Source organism: Bos indicus, chromosome 7 (assembly GCF_029378745.1).
Source record: "Bos indicus isolate NIAB-ARS_2022 breed Sahiwal x Tharparkar chromosome 7, NIAB-ARS_B.indTharparkar_mat_pri_1.0, whole genome shotgun sequence".
NCBI lineage: Eukaryota > Metazoa > Chordata > Mammalia > Artiodactyla > Bovidae > Bos > Bos indicus.
The window spans coordinates 57,045,730-57,062,268 of record NC_091766.1 but is presented as its reverse complement, the minus strand read 5'-3'; the positions used below and the strand labels follow the sequence as shown (position 1 = coordinate 57,062,268).

At 38.0% G+C, this 16,539-nt stretch overlaps 1 protein-coding gene across 2 annotated transcripts in view; it reads left to right on the top strand.

Moving 5' to 3' along the window:
• Positions 1 to 16,539, top strand: part of LARS1 (leucyl-tRNA synthetase 1) — a 70,543-nt gene that overhangs the window by 29,074 nt on the left and 24,930 nt on the right. For both annotated transcript variants that reach the window (XM_070793742.1, XM_070793741.1), the window contains exons 11-22: positions 182 to 269; positions 353 to 429; positions 1,645 to 1,698; positions 2,781 to 2,921; positions 6,159 to 6,236; positions 9,871 to 9,956; positions 10,050 to 10,115; positions 10,347 to 10,429; positions 10,826 to 10,964; positions 11,868 to 12,080; positions 13,458 to 13,515; positions 15,992 to 16,055. In XM_070793742.1, coding sequence (XP_070649843.1) covers positions 182 to 269; positions 353 to 429; positions 1,645 to 1,698; positions 2,781 to 2,921; positions 6,159 to 6,236; positions 9,871 to 9,956; positions 10,050 to 10,115; positions 10,347 to 10,429; positions 10,826 to 10,964; positions 11,868 to 12,080; positions 13,458 to 13,515; positions 15,992 to 16,055 — 1,147 coding nt within the window. The remainder of the gene's footprint in view (positions 1 to 181; positions 270 to 352; positions 430 to 1,644; positions 1,699 to 2,780; positions 2,922 to 6,158; positions 6,237 to 9,870; positions 9,957 to 10,049; positions 10,116 to 10,346; positions 10,430 to 10,825; positions 10,965 to 11,867; positions 12,081 to 13,457; positions 13,516 to 15,991; positions 16,056 to 16,539) is intronic.

Genomic DNA, 16,539 nt, shown 5'->3' with positions numbered 1-16,539 from the left:
CCTCACAACATTACAAGATTTGGGCTTTATAATTATTTTCAGTTATTTCCAGTCTTGTAGGTAAAAAAGAATGAGTATTGTTGATTACTAGCTTCTCGTGGCTTAAAATATAAACATAGTTTTAAAATTTAATGATTAGATTAGGTTACTTCCTCTTTATACTGATCTTTTTCTTACATAGGATATTCTTGGTGCATCACTTTCTGCACCTTTAACATCGTACAAGGTGATCTATGTTCTCCCAATGCTCACCATCAAGGAGGATAAAGGTAAAGAGTTTATTTCTTTGTAGAAATTCTTTGGTGTACACATTCTGGTTGCTATTAGTTAATTCCACACTTTCTTTTATAAGGCACTGGTGTGGTCACAAGTGTTCCTTCCGACTCTCCTGATGATTTTGCTGCCCTCAGAGACTTGAAGAAAAAGCAAGTGAGTTTCTGTGTTTCATGTTCACATTTCCTCTTTATCATCTCGTTGGTTAGGTACCACTGAACTGTTGAATTAGGCTGAAAAACTATGCAGATATCTTTTTAATGCTATCTTTAACCTGTTTCTTGATATTTATATGTTTTCCTGTGATTTGAATTTTAAATATAGTATTTCATAGAACCTTTTTTTTTGGCTGTCTCGTGAGGCATGCGGGATCTTAGTTCCCCAACTAGGGATTGACCCTGCGCCCTCTGCTGTGGAGGCGTGATGTCTTAACTACTGGACTGCCAGGGAAGTCCCCGTAGAATCTTTTTTAAGACTTATTTTCTTAGGACAGTTTTAGGTTCATAATGAAAATAGAGAGGAAGGCACAGAGATTCCCATGTAATACCCCTTCTTCAACACCTGCATTGCCTCCCCCATTATTAGTGTCACTCACCGGAGTGGTACGTTTTTATCAAAGATGAACCTACATTGACGTCATAATTGCCCAGAGTCCATAGTTTACCTTAGGGTTCATTCTTGGTATTGTACATTCTGTGGGTTTATGCAAACATTTAATGACATGTATCCATCATTATGATATACAGCGCTGCCTTTAAAATCCTCTGTGCTCTTCTTGTTCATCTGTCTTCCCTCCCACTCCTGGCAACCACTGATCTTTTTAATTGTCACCATAATTTTACCTTTTCCGAAAGTCATGTAATAGTTGGATTCATACGGTATGTAGCTTTCTTAGATTTTCTTTCAGTTAGTAATAAGCATTTTGGTTTCTCATGTCTTTTCATAGCATCATAGCTTGTTTCTTTTTAGCACTGAATAATATTCTGTTGTCTGGATGTATGTTTATTTATTCACCTGCTGAAGAGCAACCTGGTTGCTAACGAGAGAAAGTTTTGTAAAAACAAGTTTTCTGATACTTGCATTTTCATTGCAACTGAAATGTGAACTTCATTTTAAGTGATATGTGTGTGTCTGTGTGAACTTTTGCTTTTGACTGTATAGTTTCAACATTTAAGCTATTCAGTCTAACTTAAACTGTTTAGTTTTTAAAAGTCATGCATCCCTTCTTGAGAGTTTTGTCTATAAAATTAAAAAATTGTTCTTTATGGAAAGAAGAAAAATACTTAAAAAAAAGTTTAGAGGGTATTTCTCTTAATGATAATACCAGAAAAATACTGATCATTAGTGTTAACTTCCTTTTTGTTTTTGTAGGCTTTACGAGTGAAGTATGGAATTAGAGATGACATGGTCTTGCCATTTGAACCTGTGAGTACATAGATGATTCAGAATATTAATGTCCATCTTTTCATTAGAGGAAGAAAAGAGCTAACACTTGTAACAGAATTAAATAATTGGTTCAGTTCAGTTCAGTTGGTTAGTCGTATCTGACCATTTGTGACCCCATGGACAGCAGCACGCCAGGCCTCCCTGTCCATCCCCAACTCATAGAGAATGAAAATAAGAGAGAGTTTAAGAGTTTATTTGCTTTAATTTGATATCTGCTGGGATGGATAAGAGCAAACAAAAGACTTTAACAGTAGGCATTTTCTTAGCACCTGGCACCTGCAGTTCGAGAAGAAACAAATAGTTTGCCTTTTAGTATCACCAATTCTGTAGTAACTTATTTTCTAGTGTGGCAGATTTCCAGGCTTCTAAAGATAAAATTTTGCCACGTTACTCTTGAAAGTTTATGCTTTCATGTTAGTGTCTTTAGAAATGTAAATTACTAGTGAACAATTTTCATGGAGACTCCAGAAGACTTAATATAAATCAGAAATAAGACCATCCATAAATTCAGTTGTTTACATCATTTCGCTGGCTTCCCAGGTGGCGCTAGTGGTAAAGAATCTGCCTGCCAATGCAGGATACATAAGAGACTAGGGTTCAATCCTTGGGTCTGGAAGATCCCCTGGAGTAGGAAATGGCAATCCACTCCAGTATTCTTGCCTGGAGAATCCCGTGGAGAGAGCAGCCTGGCAGGCTACAGTCTGTAGGGTTGCAGAGAGTTGGACATGACTAAAATGATTTAGCACACATGCATGCATCATTTTGCCAGTTTTGAACATTATTCAGTAAATTATATGCCAGTGAGGGCTTGAGAGCTGTGGAAGCTATATGTGTAGTGAGGAAAGGAGAGTGTGGGGGTTGGTGCAGAAAATTTGGCTGGTTCCTATGGACAGTAGGAAGATAGATTCACATCTGGATGTTTTCCCTAATGTGTGGAGCTGACCTAATGATATATAAAATCTCATATGACTTCATTGGACAGTGGAGGCAAAGGACTGTGCCCATAAGGCTGTTTTTATGTTCATTCAGTGTGAATAGTTTTACATTTCTCTTTTTTGCAGGTGCCAGTCATTGAAATCCCAGATTTTGGAAAGCTTTCTGCTGTAACTATATGTGATGAGTTGAAAATTCAGAGCCAGAATGACCGAGAAAAACTTGCAGAAGCAAAGGAGAAATTGTACCTAAGAGGTTTTTATGATGGTGTAAGTAATATTTTTGTTATCATTTTTGTTTGATTTACGTACTCCATGATCTTTGGTTTTCTTCTTACTGATTTAGAAAAAAATATAGAAAAATTTAATACAATTTCAGCTGTGTCCTGATTTGAGAGGGATTACTATAAGATATGAACAAAACTAGTGGAGGTGATGGCATTCCAGTTGAGCTATTTCAAAACCTAAAAGATGATCCTGTGAAAGTGCTGCACTCAATATGCCAGCAAATTTGGAAAACTTAGCAGTGGCCACAGGATTGGAAAAGGTCAGTTTTCATTCCAATCCCAAAGAAAGGCAGTGTCAAAGAATGTTCAGACTACCGCACAATTGTATTCATCTCACACGCTAGCAAAGTAATGCTCAAAATTCTCCAAGCGAGGCTTCAACAGTGTGTGAACTGAGAATTTCCACACGTTCAAGCTGGATTTAGAAAAGGCAGAGGAACCAGAGATCAAATTGCCAACATTCGTTGGATCATTGAAAAAGCAAGAAAGTTCCAGAAAGACATCTATTTCTGCTTTATTGACTATGCCAAAGCCTTTGACTGTGGATCACCACAAACTGTGGAAAATTCTGAAAGAGATGGGAATACCAGACCACCTGACCTGCCTCTTGAGGAATCTGTATGCAGGTCAAAAAGCAACAGTTAGAACTAGACATGGAACAATGGACTGGTTCCAGATTGGGAAAGGAATACGTCAAGGTGGCATACTGTCACCCTGCTTATTTAACTTATATGCAGAGAACATCATGTAAAATGCTGGGCTGGATGGAACACAAGGTAGAATCAAGATTGTCCGGAGAAATATCAATAACTTCAGATATGAATATGACACCACTCTTATGGCAAAAAGTGAAGAGGCACTAAAGAGCCTCTTGATGGAAGTCAAAGAGGAGAGTGAAAAAGTTGGCTGAAAACTCAGCATTCAGAAAACTGAGATCATGGCATCAGATCCCATCATTTCATGGCAAATAGATGGGGAAACAATGGAAACAGTGACAGACTTTATTTTCTTGGGCTCCAAAATCACTGCAGATAGTGATTGCAGCCATGAAATTAAAAGACGCTTGCTCCTTGGAAGAAAAGTTATGACCGACCTAGATAGCATATTAAACAGCAGAGACATTACTTTGCCAACAAATGTCCATCTAGTCAAAGCTATTGTTTTTCCGGTAGTCACGTATGGGTGTGAGAGTTGGACCATAAAGAAAGCTGAGTGCCAAAGAATTGATGCTTTTAAAGTGTGGTGTTGGAGAATATCTTGAGAGTCCCTTGGACTGTAAGGAGATCCAACCAGTCCATCCTAAAGGAAATCAGTCCTGAATATTCATTGGAAGAACTGATGCTGAAGGTGAACTCCAGTACTTTGGCCACCTGATGCAAAGAACTGACTCATGTGAAAAGACCCTGATGCTGGGAAAGATTGAAGGCAGGAGGAGAAGGGGATGACAGAGGATGAGATGGTTTGATGGCATCACCGACTTGATGGACGTGAGTTTGAGTAAACTCTGGGAGTTGGTGATGGACAGGAAAGCCTGGCGTGCTGCAGTCCATGGGGTCTCAAAGAGTCAGACATGGCTGAGCAACTGAACCGAACTGAAGGTTATAAGATTATGTTCTTCTCTTTCCAAATTTCTTTTTTTTTTAATCTGTTTTTGTCCAGTAGTATTACAGAAGTTCCATTTTTGTGCCCCTAATCTCTGAGTGAATTTCTCAAGAAGATGTTTAAGGTTAGTTCGTTGTACTGTGCAATACACGCCAAAGGTTTATTGCATGGACAATACCCGATCCCTTTGCTCTCTTATTGAGATGAAATTTTAAATAAGCAGTTTCATTCAGTTCATTAATTTACTTGTTAATACAACTACTACATGCCATCTTAGCACAATTTTTGAACCTCTCTTTTCTTCTTAATTGTACATATGTTAATGTGGCTTACATTTCCATGGAAAGAAGGTGAAGCTTGTGAAAGTAAAAACCCAGTCAAGTTGTTAGTGACTTGAGGTTGAAATGAAGATTTTGAAGGCTGTAAATGAGAATGTTTTTTACTTTTGCTTTCTATTTCTCTGTATGACCAAATATTGTTTATATGTCTTCTTTAAAACTCAACTCATCCATGTTTTGGATGACACTAAGAGCCAACACTAATATAGCACTCACATATTCACTTACTTACATCTCAAAATGACCTTGCAAAGTAGGCACTTATTCCCATTTAACAGATAAGGAAATTAAGGTACTAAGACACTAAGTAATTTACCCTGTATCAGCCAGATAGCTAGGTCAAAGCAGAGCTGGAACTCAAACTAGGCAACTTGGCTCTAAGATTTGTGCTGTTAACCCCTGTGCCATGATGATCAATTATCTATAATTTCATAATGATGAATTAAATAGATGCGGAGCATTTTGGCATGTTAGAGGATTGAAGGTGAAAATAGAAAACATGTCTTTCCACTTAAGGTAGAAAGTATTGGGAATTCCCTGGTGATCCTGTGTTTAGTACTCTGCCTTCTCATTGCTGAAGGCCCAAGTTTGATCCCTGGATTGGGAACTAAAATTCTATAAGCTGTGAGGTATGGCCAAAAATAAAAAACCCAAAACCTCAAAAGGATAAAACCTTATAAATTCCTGTTGAAAGAGTCAACAGGAATTAGATAGATAGAGGTCAGTATCAGCCAGAAGGGGATGGTATCTTAGCTCTGTGACAGCAATGGGCAAGGCAATACTTTGCCCAAGAATTAAATCTCCCCATTACATAAAAGGCAGAGTTGAGAAACCATAGGCCTTCCTCTCAGAGCCAAGTTTATCACATGGCCAGGCAAAGGAGAATGCTTGCTGGCAACAGATGGAGTTGAAAAGAGAAGCCTAACTGGGGCTGAGCTGCATTGGCTCAGTTCCTTCCCCCAAAGCCTTTAGGAATGATGGGAATTAGGGCAAAGGAATTCTCTCCACATGGAAACCTAAGAAGTGGGAAGGAAGTGAACTTTTCTTTGTAATCATGTTCATAATACATATTCTAGTTACACTAAAAGAAAAACAAGTGTGTTATAACTATTAGTTGTCCAAGCTGTGCCAAAATAAAGATGTATGGTTATAAATGTGATAAATTTCACACTAAAAATATCCTGGTTGTTTGTGGAGGTAAATTTAGGTAGGAGAAAGTTTAAGGGGGGACCCAAAGCAAATTTTAATTGTATGTGTTTTTACACTTCTTATCCTTTAAGGTAATGTTGGTGGATGGATTTAAAGGACAGAAGGTCCAAGACGTAAAGAAGACTATTAGAAACAAGATGATTGATACTGTATGTAATAGACTATCCCCTGAAGGCTGTTTTAGAAGTGCTTTTGGTTCATAGACTTTACAATGTTAATTAGCAATTTTCTGTAGTAGAACCTGGAGCTGTATTAAAGATATAATTTTATTTACATATAAAATTGAAGACCTGTTTAATAATAGCAATTCATTTAACCTGAACATCCCACCTGTAATGTTGATGAAGGTAATGTTCTAAAGTTGGCATGTGTAGATTACATACAGTGAACTTTAATGATGCTTTCTGGCAGAGACCGTTTGCAGTAGAGGTAGTTAACAGTTCTTTCTGTAGTGCTTTACTTTTTGCTTTCATCCTTTTCCCCCCTCTTCATTTTTGTTGTAATTTTTTGTTGTTGTTGAGTTACTTAGCTGCTGAACTTTTGAAACTGAATTTTTGTTTTTGATAGTTACGTATACCTGTAATACAGAGAGACTGTGGTCTGTAAGACTTGTTAAAAAAAGGCAGCAGTTTCCTCTCCATTCATCCACATTCTCTTAAATTTCTCTTCCTTGGACAGGCTTACTTTCATCTGTTTTGTTATTTATTTTAGTATCTCCACCTCGCTTACAGATCTCTAATCTAAACTCTTATAGTGTAATTTAAAATTTTTTTAAATTTTTAAAATTTTAAATTTCAGTTTTAGGCATTAGCCATTGATTTCCTGCTATGAAAGATCAAGATTTAACTCTTCTCCAACCTGTGTCTTCCCCTCTAACCTCACATTTGTATATACTTCTTCACCCCACATCTTCCTAGTATAGGTATATTATAACTTAGGTTAGAGAGGTAGTCAGTGTGTTGAGACATGGCTGATCCATAAATAGTATACAGTGAGAACTTCTCTTCCTTAGCTTTTGGTTTTCCTTGGAGTTAATAACTGTCTTTTTTTTCTTTCTCTACTTTTTTTACTTCTAAATATAATTATAGACACTTCATCCCCAAACTCTGTCCAACTGTTTATTTTTCTTTTCTATACTTTGAAACACATCAGTGTGCTATTGTTTACATCTTAGAGAAAGTTCTCCCAGAGCCTTCCAGCCTGTTGCAGTCATCCAGACTGGTTGCTTACTGTAGGCATGCACGAATGTCATCTGGGATGTTCCTCCACTGTTACTTAGGATTTCCTTAGTTTTTCTTGAGTTGGATCTCCTTGATCCCATGGCTGCTTCTTTCTTATTTACTTTCTTGTTTTGTTGAAGCTCTGCGTCTAGAAATGTTCCTGGAAAAGGGTACCTGGAAGGTAAATTTTGTGACCTTTTATATCTGAAATATCTTTATTCTGTCCTCATACTTGAATGCTTAGATGTAGGATTCTGGGTTAGAAATAATTTTCCCTTAAAAATTTGAAGGCCATTACCCATAGTGTTCTGGTTCAGTGATGCTGTTAAGAAGTCCAAAACCGTTCTGGTATGGCGTGATCTATGTCTCCCCTCCCCAGCCAAGCTTATAGAATCCTCTCTTTTGAAATTTCATGATGATTTATTTGATGTAGATTAGTTTTCATTCATTCTTCTGGGTGTAGGATCGGCTCCTTCAGTCTGGAAACTTACGTTCTTCAATTCTGGGAAGATTTACTTTTTGTTTAATTGTTTTATCCCTTCTTATTCTTTATTTTTGTTTTCGGAATTCTTACTATTCAGATATTGGCTCTATTAGACTCTGGAAGTTCTTTTGCTTTTCTCTCTGGGGGAGTCCCTCAACTTTTTCTTGCTATGAGTTTTTGTGCGTTTGTTTACTGTGTGTTTTTTATATCAGCTCTACGTGTGCTTGTGCATGTGTATATAAATATTCCTAAAAAATCACTAAATTTTTTTCTTTGTGTAGAAAATTTCAAACATAAAAAAATGGAGTAGTGTAATGAATTCCTGTATACCTCTTACTCAGCTTAAGCATTTACCAACTCATAGCCAGTTTAAGAACTTATTCTTGTTATCTGATCTTTTGTGATAGGATGCTGCAATTCTTATTTCATGAATATGAAATTTTAATTTCTTATTAGTCTGAGGAAAACTATTGATAATTTAAGAGTGCATACAAAAAGATGATTGGAACCTTTTTGGATATAGGTAGGACTTGTCACTGGGAGAGATCTGGAAGTTCCATTTGGGCCAGAGGGAAGCCCTGATGTTATTAGCCTTGTTGTTAATTAGGGCTTTGTGGTTTGTTAGATTCCCCTCAGAAGATTCTTCAGTTTCTGGCTTAAAGGGTCTAAGCTAAGTGAGCATTCTGGGAGCTAACATGAAGGAAGATTGCTAGAGTGGGTATCAGCACCCATGTGCTGACTTTCTCTTAATCCCCCTCTTTTCACTATGAAACCCATTCCCTCAACTTTGTCCTCTGGTTGGGAGACTCTGTGTTGTCCTGTCTGGAGTATAAACCCTCATTGCTCTGCAGGCACAGGGAGAGGCAGCTGCCTGTCTGCATAGTGTGGGATTAGGGTATCTGGTTCTAACTTCTTTAAAAGACTTCAGTTAGTCTTCCTCTTTCCAGCCTCATGTTACCTCCTTTTCCAGAGCTGTCTTGTGCCACAAATCTCGAGTCTTTTGGAGGTTCTGTAATGCAAGTGAAGTGAAGTGAAAGTTGCTCAGTCGTGTCCGACTCTTTACAACCGTAGGGACTATACAGTCCGTGGGACTCTCCAGGCCAGAATATAGGAGTGGGTAGCCTTTCCCTTCTCCGGGGGTTCTTCCCCACCCAGGGATTGAACCCAGATCTCCTGCATTGTAGGCAGATTCTTTACCAACTGAGCTACAAGAATTCAGCTCTCTTGTCTGTGGGCTTAGGATTCAGCTAGCTTCCTTTGGTCCACTAATACAATTGTCAGTCATTCTGCTTTTTAGTTTCCAAAATTTGTTTGATGTTATTTCTTCTCCCATTCTTGTCTTTGTAACTTCATACCAATAAAAAGAAAACCTCTTTGTTGTCATTTGTTCGAATTTTGAGAAGGAGCAGAGTTAATTGCATGTCTGTTTTTAATTTACCATTGTTAAACCAAAGCCCTACCTGTTTCAGTATGAAGAACTTGCGTTAAGTATACAGAGCAGTGAATCATTTTATGAATAACAATGCTGAATTATTTTTAAAAATTATCCTAATAAGCTTGGGATTGTAACACCTTAAGAGATATTTGTTTTAATATTAAAAAAAAAATAAAATTTATGGTCAGTTTTCTAGTGGGAATTTTTCACGATACTGTAAATCTTTAGTAATGTTACTTTCCATATCTAGTTTTCATGCATGTGTTTTTTTTAAAGGCAGTTGTTCCATGCATTTAGTTTCCAATTTTTATGTTTTTCTTATAACAAAAATAGAAGGCTGCCATAGCCTTCAAACCATAGCAGTAGAAGCTGTTAAACATCTTTTACTCTGCAAAGGAATAAGCTGTACCTAGGGAAGGTGATCCACCTGATTGATAAAGATGCAGGCCTTTTCAGAAACAAGTGATATACAGAAAGAAAGGCAAGTAACTTCTACTCTGGGAAGAGGGAAGATATAGTGAAAACTTGCAATTTAGTTATTGGTGGTAGAGCATTTTTTTTTTAAGTTACTTCTTTTCTTATCCTTGAGGAATAGAGATTGCTTTGCCATGGTATCTGACATATTTTTATTTACTTTCATCTAGGGAGATGCATATATTTACATGGAACCAGAGAAACAAGTTATATCCAGGTCTTCAGATGAATGTGTTGTGGCCCTGTGTGACCAGTGGTTAGTTTCTTTTATAGATGGCAAGCAGAAATTTTCTCCCATCACTTTGCTTATCCTTGACTTTTTTTTTTTAATCAATTTGTCCACTCCCAGGTACTTGGATTATGGAGAAGAGAACTGGAAAAAACAGACATCCCAATGCTTGAAGAACCTGGAAACGTAAGATGGGAGAAGGTGCTGGGGAAGGGGAAGTGTTAGTGGCTCAGTCATGTCCAGCTCTGTGAGTCTGTGGACTGTAGCCCTCTAGGCTCCTCCATCCATGGAATTCTCCAGGCAAGAATACTAGAGTGGGTTGCCATTCCCTTCTCCAAGGGGAAGGGGAAGGAGATGAGAAACGGGGAAGACAATGAAGCCGAAGAGGAGAGACACTTTATATTCTGATCTGTCCAGGTACTGTGAGGAGACTAGGAGGAATTTCGAAGCAACTTTAGATTGGCTACAGGAGCACGCTTGCTCGAGAACTTATGGCTTAGGTAAGCAAACTTCAGGTTTCCGTGTGAATGACTTTGCCAGTTACATAGCAGGTTAACCCTTCACCATTTTCCCTTCTCTTCCATTGTTTTTCTGAGCTGGAAGTGAGAGGATTTTGGTTAGAGGGTGAGAGAAACTAGGGTCTGGTCCCCACTCCTATTCACCTGATGGCAGAAGTATCTAACCCATATAATTTTATGGTGCAGTTATTTTAAATAGAAAATTTCTAGTGCTTCACCTTTTTTAAAAAAATTTATCAGTTTATATTATTCAAGTAAATTTAGAAACCTACAAAAGTAGCTTTGTCAGTGCTAGAGACCTGCTTTTGAAAATGTGAATTCTGGGGTGAAGTGTCTCTTAGATTCATCTTGCACGAATTTTCTTCCTTTTACTTACAGGTACTCGTTTGCCATGGGATGAGCAGTGGCTGATTGAATCGCTCTCTGACTCCACTATTTACATGGCATTTTACACAGTTGCACACCTGCTGCAGGGAGGTGACTTGCATGGACAAGCAGAGTCTCCGTTGGGCATCAGGTTGGTAAATGGATAGGGGAAGAAAGGTGATTTGTTAGCGTGAGATATAATCTTTTGATTTATGTATTGAAATGCTTTTTTTAAAAAAAATTAATTTATTTTTGGATGCATTCGATCTTAGATGAGGCAATATCTTTGTTGTGGCATTCCAGATCTTTAGATGCAGTGCAAGGACTTTTCAGTGCTCAAGGTTTCTCTCTAATTGTGGTGTGCAGGCTTCAGAGCGCATGGGTTCTATAGTTGCAGAATGTGGGCTTATTTGCCCCTTGACAAGTGGGATCTTAGTTCCTCAACCAGGGATTGAATCCATGTCCCCTGCATTGGAAGGCAGATTCTTAACCCCTGGACCACCAGAGAAGTCCGTGAAAATACTTTCTAATAATTCGTTTTTATAAGAATTCATTTAGTGGAATTTTGTCATGATGGTTTTGCTTTTGAATTGAGAAAAAGTAATAAGTAACCCCTCTGTTATTCACTCTTTATTCTTATGGGAGTCTCTTGTTCTCATTTGTTACTGTAAAACATTAAGAAAGCGATTTCTGGGACTTCACTGGTGGTCCAGTAGTTAAGAATCCACCTTGTAATGCACGGGGTATGGGTTCAATCCCTAGTCGGGGAACTAAGATGCCACATGCTGAGGAGCAACTAAGGCCGAGTTGTGCAACTACTGACCCTGTGCCACAACTGAAGAGTCTGTGCTGAAATGAAAGACCTGGCGTGGTGCGGTGACAATCCCCTATGCACGGCGAAGACTCAACACAGCCAAACAAATGAATAAATAGAATAAATACTTAAAAAAACCCGATTTCTACTTCATGGTTGGATTAGAATGCTGGTTTTTTTCAACGAAACTATATATATATGTTCTGTTGTTGTTTATCCGTTACTTTTATTTTAATACAGACCACAGCAAATGACCAAGGAAGTTTGGGATTATATTTTCTTCAAGGAAGCTCCATTTCCTAAGACTCAGATCCCAAAGGAAAAATTAGATCAGTTAAAGCAGGAATTTGAGTTCTGGTATCCTGTGGATCTTCGAGCCTCTGGCAAGGATCTTATTCCAAATCATCTTTCATATTTCCTTTATAATCATGTGGCTATGTGGCCAGAAGAATGGTGAGTGCCAAAAAAGCTGTGAACTACATGTATTGATTATTGACAAGGGTTCCTTGTGGCTTTAAATATACTGATGTTATTGTAGAGGGTAAGGTTAGATTTGCCAATACATTCTTTTTCTTACATTAAATGTACTGAAGGAGAAAGCACACCTTCTCCTATTATATCCAGAAATTCTCATACCTGCTTTGGGCTGCCAAAGCATTTCACATTTCAGATACTTTGATGGTCAATCAGTAATACGCTTGACCTATTACATGACTCATTTGACTTGTTAACAGGCAATTTCAAACAGAGCCTAGGTCATTAGAATGGGAAGGAAACATCCCTTTAGAGCTGAGAACCCCAAGTTTCCAGTATTAAGTCATGATGTTCTGACTAGAATCTGGATCAGAGATGCATTTTTAATACCATGTGCTCAAGAGTATTCTTTCTGTCATCTTCCCTTTTGACCCAGACATGCCCCTGTGTCTTTCTCTCCTGTCTTCAAGTAGCTGGAGAAACAAACCCCTCCCACTGTTCAATTTTTATTTTGCAGAACCAAAGCAATCTCATGGAACTTCTTGTATTTAGGGTGAGATTGCATTTAGAATGAGATTACATTTTCTTTCTCAAGAATAAAAGATTTTGAAGAAGAGGAATAAAATAAATCTGATGTGGTTGTTGTCATTCAATTAGTTTTCTCTATTGGTTTAAATGTGTTTTTGGAGAAATCAGGTGTCTTAGAAATACTTGTTAGTAACATGGTTGAATATTTATCCCATTGCATCAAGTTTTGGACATATATAAGCGTGTTAAAATTATAGATAAGTGGTAGCTTCAGGTGCTTATGCTATCACTGGTAAAATCACTTTTAGTAACTCATGTAATTTTCACTGCAACTTTTCGTGGAAGATGATCTGTCCCTGGTGGCACAGTGGGAAAGAATCTACCTGCAATGCAGGAGATGTGGGTTCAGTCCCTGGGGCGGGAAGATCCCCTGGAGAAGAAAATAGCAACCCACTTCAGTATTCCTGCCTGGGAAATCCCATGGACAGAGGACCCTGACGGGCTGTAGTCCACGGGGTTGCAAAAGAGTCAAACACAGCTTAGTGACTAAACAACAAAGATCTTTTTATATCTATATGTATAGCCTGGCCTCTATTTTTAAGATAGTTCATAGTATTTCATCGTATGCCTGCACCATAATTTATAAACCAGTCCTTTTACTAATGGATACTTGTTTTCATTTGTTTCCTGTTATAAATAGGACTCAATAAATATCCCTGCACATTTGCCTTAAGAAACATTATGACTCTTAGCATTTACCTCAAGTTTTTAAGGCTAAACCATAATCTTTAAATTTTATTTTCTGTCTTTACACATTTACCTGTCAAGTGATAAATGGCCTGTAGCTGTGAGAGCCAATGGACATCTCCTCCTCAACTCTGAGAAGGTAACGCTCATTACCTCTTGAAACGTTAGAATTCTGCAGAAATGTTTTTCAGATTTAGGATGTTGTACTTTCTTAAATAAAGAATATGAAAATCAGACAGTTAAAAATCTTGCATTTAAAATTTTTAGTACTACCAATGTAAATTAAAGATTTATATTTAAAATTGAGTGAGTAGAGTAGATAGTATTAATTGAGAGGAGGGATGGGGAAAACTTTCCTATATAATAATTGTCTTAGAGTTAGAGTGGCAAAGAGTGACAAATTGTTACCAGAGAAGAGAGACAGAGAAATGGACAGGAAATATAAAGATTCTAGCTTTGTGACCCTGCATCTTTCTCATTAAGTTGAGAAAATAATTTGGTGGTTTTTGCTTTTTATTGTGACTAGCCACTAAATTAGAATAATAGAATTTTGGAGCCTGTAGGATTCTTAAGTGTTATTTAATGCTTCTTTCTAGAAAGTATCTCTCTCCCTATACTACTGCAACTTCCCCTATTGCTGCTAATGATACTACAATTATACTAGTAGTATCACAGTAGTATAATCATAGTACATATATTAATAATATATATGATTTTTTTAATGCTTCATAAGTATCTGATTATTCAGTATCCTCAACAGGAGTTATGCCAACCTCTTGACAAGCGCTTTTTTGCCCCTATAATGCCTTTGTGCACATGAGAAAGGTCCTGCTACCGCTAAGTCGCTTCAGTCGTGTGACACCGATTCTGTGCGACCCCATAGACGGCAGCCCACCAGGCTCCCCCGTCCCTGGGATTCTCCAGGCAAGAACACTGGAGTGGGTTGCCATTTCCTTCTCCAATGCATGAAAGTGAAAAGTGAAAGTGAAGTCGCTCAGTCGTGTCAGACCCTCAGCGACCCCATGGACTGCAGCCCTCCAGGCTCCTCTGTCCATGGGATTTTCCAGGCAAGAGTACTGGAGTGGGGTGCCATTGCCTTCTCTGGAGAAAGGGGCACGCTTCCTCAACTAAACAAAAAAAAAAATTAAATTGCAATGTTACTTATTTCTCATTAATAACAATCCTAACAAGTTGGACTTGTTCCAACCATTGAATCTTGCTATATCTGATGGAATATTAATGATGAAAGAATATTCATTGCTATATAATAATGAAAATAGTTATAGATTTAAACAAATAGCAGATGATATGAATTGCAAAATGAGATTTTTTTTTTAACCAGTGCCCTAACAGGGAATAAAAAAGTTCATTTAAGATAACTTGTACATTAGGCTGAAAAATAGCTACTTTATAGATTTTGTTAAATCAGCAAGGACTTTTGATTGTTGAACTCATTTTTTCTTCGTAGGTCAAGGTGGAACTATATATATATTTATATATATATATGTGTGTGCATGTGTGTAAATGAGAGTACAGGTATAAATCCTGCTATTAATATAACATGATGTTTCCTTTGGTCTCCACATTGTTGTGTTATGTATACACTGTATGTCCCTGGTAGAGGGCTTTCTGGTGGCTCGGACAGTAAAGAATCTGTTTGCAATTCAGGACATCCTGGATTCAGTCCCTGGATCAGGAAGATCTCCTGGAGAAGGGAATGGCTACCCACTCCACTATTCTTGCCTGGAGAATTCCATGGACAGAGGATCCATAGGGGTTGCAAAGAGTCGGACATGACTGAGTGACTTACACTTTCGCTTAACTTTCATACTCATTTTATTACAAGATTTATTGCTCTGTAGTAGAAACTTGATAGAATGGCCGCTTCTCTTTGGTGTTAGCAAAGTTACCAAGCATAGAAATTTTTTAAACAATAAAGATTGCTGGGCTGTGCACAGTGCCTACTTACTTGTGCTGCCCTCAGGCAGAGCACAACTTGAGTAAGCAACTATTGTGACCTAATGACAAGAAGTTTCCTAAATTTGTTTCCTAAAGTTTCCTAATTTTGACCTAATGAGCTTGTCCATTCTTTTCTGAATGACTCTAATTGTTATAAAGCTCTTATAACCAGCTGCAGTGTTCCATAGTTATAGTGTAATCATTCCACGTCTAAACCAATTCCCAAGCAACAGTATCAGTTAATGGAAAGAGCCATGGACTGAGTGTCACACAGGAGATGCTGTCCTAGCTTTGTCACTGACTAGATTAGTTACTCGGAGAAGGCAATGGCACCCCACTCTAGTACTCTTGCCTGGAGAATCCCAGGACGGGGGAGCCTGATAGGCTGCCGTCATGGGGTCGCACAGAGTCGGACACGACTGAAGCGACTTAGCAGCAGCAGCAGCAGATTACTTACTCAGGCAAGTCATTGTGTTGACTGGATTTCAGTTTTCTCCTCTGTAAAATAAGTGTAAAGTGTCTTTTCCTTTGCATGTTTCTAATCCTTTTTATCTTTATCTAGTTGTAGCCTGCTCATTTAATTTGATGTGGCTGATCTGGTTTACTTTATTTATATGTACTCTTACTAAAGCCTTATCATTGACTTTCTTTTTCAGATGTCAAAATCCACAGGCAACTTCCTCACTTTGTCCCAAGCTGTTGATAAATATTCAGCTGATGGTGAGTATATGTTTTTTTTATTGCTGTTGCTTAGTGTCCCCAGTTCTCAGACTGCAGAAGGCAATTAGCATTCTTGTTTCAGTTTCATTGCTTTTCTCTTTAGCTTTTACCAATACTTTAAAATATTCATGTTTTCTTTGTGTACAAGCAACATAATTTTTAAAATATAAGAATTGTTAATATGATCTGTTTAGAAACAAATTTAAGCTAAGATTATTAGAGTCTTCTTTCAAAGGAAACTCACTGTTAGTGCTACCTGATTTGTTCCTAATTTCATGCTGGGGTAAGTTGCTTCAGTCATGTCCGACTCTTGGTGACCCGATGGATTGTAACCACCAGGCTCCTCTGTCAGTTGAGTTCTCTAGGCAAGAATACTGGAGTGGATTGCCATGCCCTCTTCGAGGGGATCTTCCCAACTCAGGGATTGAGCTCACATCTTTTATGTCTCCTGCATTGGCAGGTGGGCTCTTTACCAGTAGTGCCA